We start from the raw sequence: 3,606 nt of genomic DNA on the forward strand, positions 1-3,606 counted from the left end.
CAAATGCTGAAACAAAAACATAAAAGCACAAAAAGCCTACCCTCATCTGACACAACAGACTCCAAGTAGATTTCAGACTTACAGGAGAAGTAAAACTGTAAAAGTTCTGAAAGAGAATGGAGGAGAGGAAAAAACTGTGCGGTCTCGGAAAATTTCTAAAGACACAAAAAGTAAAAAGCACTTTAAAAAAAAAACCCAAAAAACTGCTCCTCTTCTGTTTTTCAAGAAAATAAGATAAACCAGATGGAGGAAAAGAAAAATAAAGGCCTACATTTAAAAAATACTTCTAACTCAGTAATAGTAAGACGTCACTATCAACAGGAAAACAGAACAATGAGTTAAAGAACTAAAGGCAAGCTCATCAAGGCAGCCACGCGGGTTATTTCCCACATCACCGGCTGCGGTAGAGTACAAGCCAGCATCGCTCATCCCCACGCGCTTCCAAACACGGCTACGTGGACAACGCCACATGCTACAAATAACCTCAGCATGCTAGCCATACAAATGCCCAACAGCGCAGACACTGCAGGAAACATATGCCATCCACACATTCCTGAAATCCAAGATAAACGAATACATGTCTATTAAAAAAAAGCACATGTAAATGGAGAGTAGCTTTATTGACAACAGCCAAAAACATAAACAATGCAAATATCCATCAAGTATAGAACGGGCAAACACATGCTGGTATACTTAGAACATGGAATACTACTCAGCAACACACTACTTGTGCCACAGAACATAAATCTCAACAGCAGACACAGAGGGACACTACATGATCTCATGTCTATGACATTCTAGGAGAGGCAGGGCCATAAAGAAAAATCAGATGAGCAGCTGTGAAGGGTGGGGCTCGGCAGTGATCAAGATGCTGGAAATATTCTATTGCTTGACTGTTGTAGGTGCTCTTTTTCAGTCAACTTTACTGGATGGTTTCTTACCTCCATACACCTGGCCCAAATGTCTTTCCATCGAATGTATGTCACGCTCTAAGACCTGTCAACAGCTTTGTCCTGGTTAGGCCAGCTCTAAATGTGTCCCTCAGCTCTATAGAGTTCTGGTCAAAGTACAGTGAGAGAAAACACAGGCCAAGTGGAAAAAAGTAACAGGGAAAAAAAATGATGGAAACAAAGGCAAGGATGCCAAGTGTGAGACAGGGGCTTGCTCGCCAGTCTCATCTACACAAAAGAACTTCAAAACCATCGCTTTGTCTTACTGACGTTTTCACACAAGCCCCATGTGGCACAATTTTCAATAGCAAAATCTGGAGACAGAGACCAGGTATGGTGGAACACGTCTGTAATCCCAGCTACTCGGGAGGCAGAAGGCAGGAAGATCATGGCTAGCCCAGGCAAAAGTGCAAGACCCTCTCTACCCAAAACCAAAGCTAAGTACAAGGAAGCTAGGGGTGTGGCTCCAGTGGAAGAGTGATTCAAACCCCAGTACTTGCCAACAAGGAAAAACAGAAATCAAAACTGGGAGTTTAAGACGGAAGTGGCAGCCAAGCGATGATGAGACAGATATTCAGTGTACTTTTCTGAAAAGTCTGCTTGCAGAAGGGTGCATACGTGGTAACCCCATTGTGTTAGCACACAGAGCTGGGTGAGATGGACGGTGTCTGTGTGGGCTTCTCCTTCTCAATTCTGTTCTGTTCTAATGGAAACCTGTGATTTGGGCTAATAGAGCAAGGCACAGGGAACAGGAGGTGCTAGCAGGCCTGGGCTTCCACTAACACAAGGGAAGGGAAAACTTGAGGTGTCACACTGCCACCTTCTGGAAGAAGCAGGAACCTGCAGGGACAGGGACGGAAAAAGGCAGGAAAAAACCACCTGGAAGCTATGTCTCGGATTTAAACATTCCCGGAAAGAAACAGTAAAAGAAACGAGCATGACCAAACAGTTTATGAAATCTTTTGGTAAGAGTGCGACTATTTAATTTTTCAGACCTGGCCTTTTGAGAAAAACTGCTAGTGTTTGTGGCATAAAAACCAAAAAAATATTTCTCATGAAACACTGTGAAACAGAACTGGTAAACTGTAAGTTTTCAACTGTGGGTGTCAGTAGACAAGGAGGTGCTAGATTTTCAGGAAGGTGGGAAGGCTGATGACAATAGGTTTTTAACCTTCACCTTTAACAAAAGAGCGATGCAAACATGTTTTTTAAACCTCCAACTCAGGTTTCTGAAAAACCTTTGTTCTCGTTATTTTCATTATAAACCAAAAATCGTCCTAAGTCAGTCTTTTTTCATAGTTTGTTGTCAGTGATATGGATTTGACCACCATACCAAACCCTAAATAACTTACATATGAAGATTAAAGAAACGTTTGGACAATCCACCCTTGAGCAGAAAGAGGCTGGGATGGCTCTGGGTGTTAATGTAAAATACATTAGCCCTGACCAGCAGGAGCTCCAGACCTGCCGGTGCCAGGGCGGTAACAAATAGTCTCCATCTACAAGGGGGAAACGGCCGCCCAGCAGGAGCTTTCTTCCCTGTTGTGTTATTTATTGGGAGCTCTATTTGTTAACATGTTTCTGCAATCAAGGACAGAGAGAACTTAAGGATTTACAGGATTTCAGAGACAACTGTTTAATGATAGAACGATTTATGTGCATTCACAGATTCCAAATAGACAGCAATTTAGATTTCCAATATGAACCACAGAAACATTCATAGGAAATGTGCAAAAGATGAAGCAAAGAAACAGGCAAACAACTGCAGCAGATATTATGAGATGGAAAACGAAGCTGCTGAAAATGATGTTGAAAGAGAAAGCAGTGTGCTACCAGTTCTGGTTAGTGAACTAATTTTCTAGAACTCCTTCAAGAGTTTCTGCTTTGCACATTTTTAAATGGAAAATCATGAATTAAGTCCCAAATTACCTGTGACAAAGTTAAATAAAGTGAATCTGGTCTTTTAAAGATGAAAATGCTCTATTTTCATGAAACACCAGTCTCTCCCTCTATGTTCAAAGCACAGAGAATCTTGTTGAAGCATGCTTTCACATTAATTCTGCCTAAATTATTCATTCATTTACAATGGTAGGCTGCCGAAATTCTTACTGAAGGGGTTTTTCTGAAATGTTAAGATTTGATGTTAACTTATTAAAAACTTCATTGAAGGCAGATGAGGCATCAAACTTTCTCTTAAATGCAACCCAAATCGGGTCCCAAGATCTCCATTTTCCTAATCGCTAGAAGACTTTTAATCATTTCAGCCTCTACCACGTCATTGTATGTTTTCAAGTTTACATTACCTTAGTTTTCATAAAGTTCCACTATTTCTATCCATTTTACCTAAAAAAAACGAACCCCAAAATCAAAAGTCACTTCTCAGGTTTGCTTTGACAACAGCCTAAACGCCTGGTGGTGGAGAGCGCTTCAGAGTGAGAATTAAAAGTCGGGCCTATAGTGGGGTTCTAAAAGGACCCCGTGCGTAGGTAACAGCGAAAGCCTTTACCAGTGCGCGGGACGTCCGCTAGACCGCACTTCCGCCTCCAATGACGGACACACTCACTCATTTCTCCTTCGAAGTCCGTCGACTTGCGCGGTTTTTATTGTTACAAAGGGCAGGGCACTGAGATGGGGGGACTGGGCGTGGCAGGGGAGC

The 3,606-nt window shown here is 42.0% G+C and overlaps 1 protein-coding gene across 1 annotated transcript in view; it reads right to left on the reverse strand.

Annotated features, from left to right (window-relative positions):
* Positions 1 to 1,758: 1,758 nt before the first annotated feature.
* Cdca2 (cell division cycle associated 2) overlaps positions 1,759 to 3,606 on the reverse strand; it is a 35,685-nt gene continuing 33,837 nt past the window's right edge. The window contains exon 15 of the mRNA XM_013034397.1: positions 1,759 to 1,790. Coding sequence (XP_012889851.1) covers positions 1,759 to 1,790 — 32 coding nt within the window. The remainder of the gene's footprint in view (positions 1,791 to 3,606) is intronic.

The sequence above is a fragment of the Dipodomys ordii genome, unplaced genomic scaffold (assembly GCF_000151885.1).
Source record: "Dipodomys ordii isolate 6190 unplaced genomic scaffold, Dord_2.0 Scaffold189, whole genome shotgun sequence".
NCBI lineage: Eukaryota > Metazoa > Chordata > Mammalia > Rodentia > Heteromyidae > Dipodomys > Dipodomys ordii.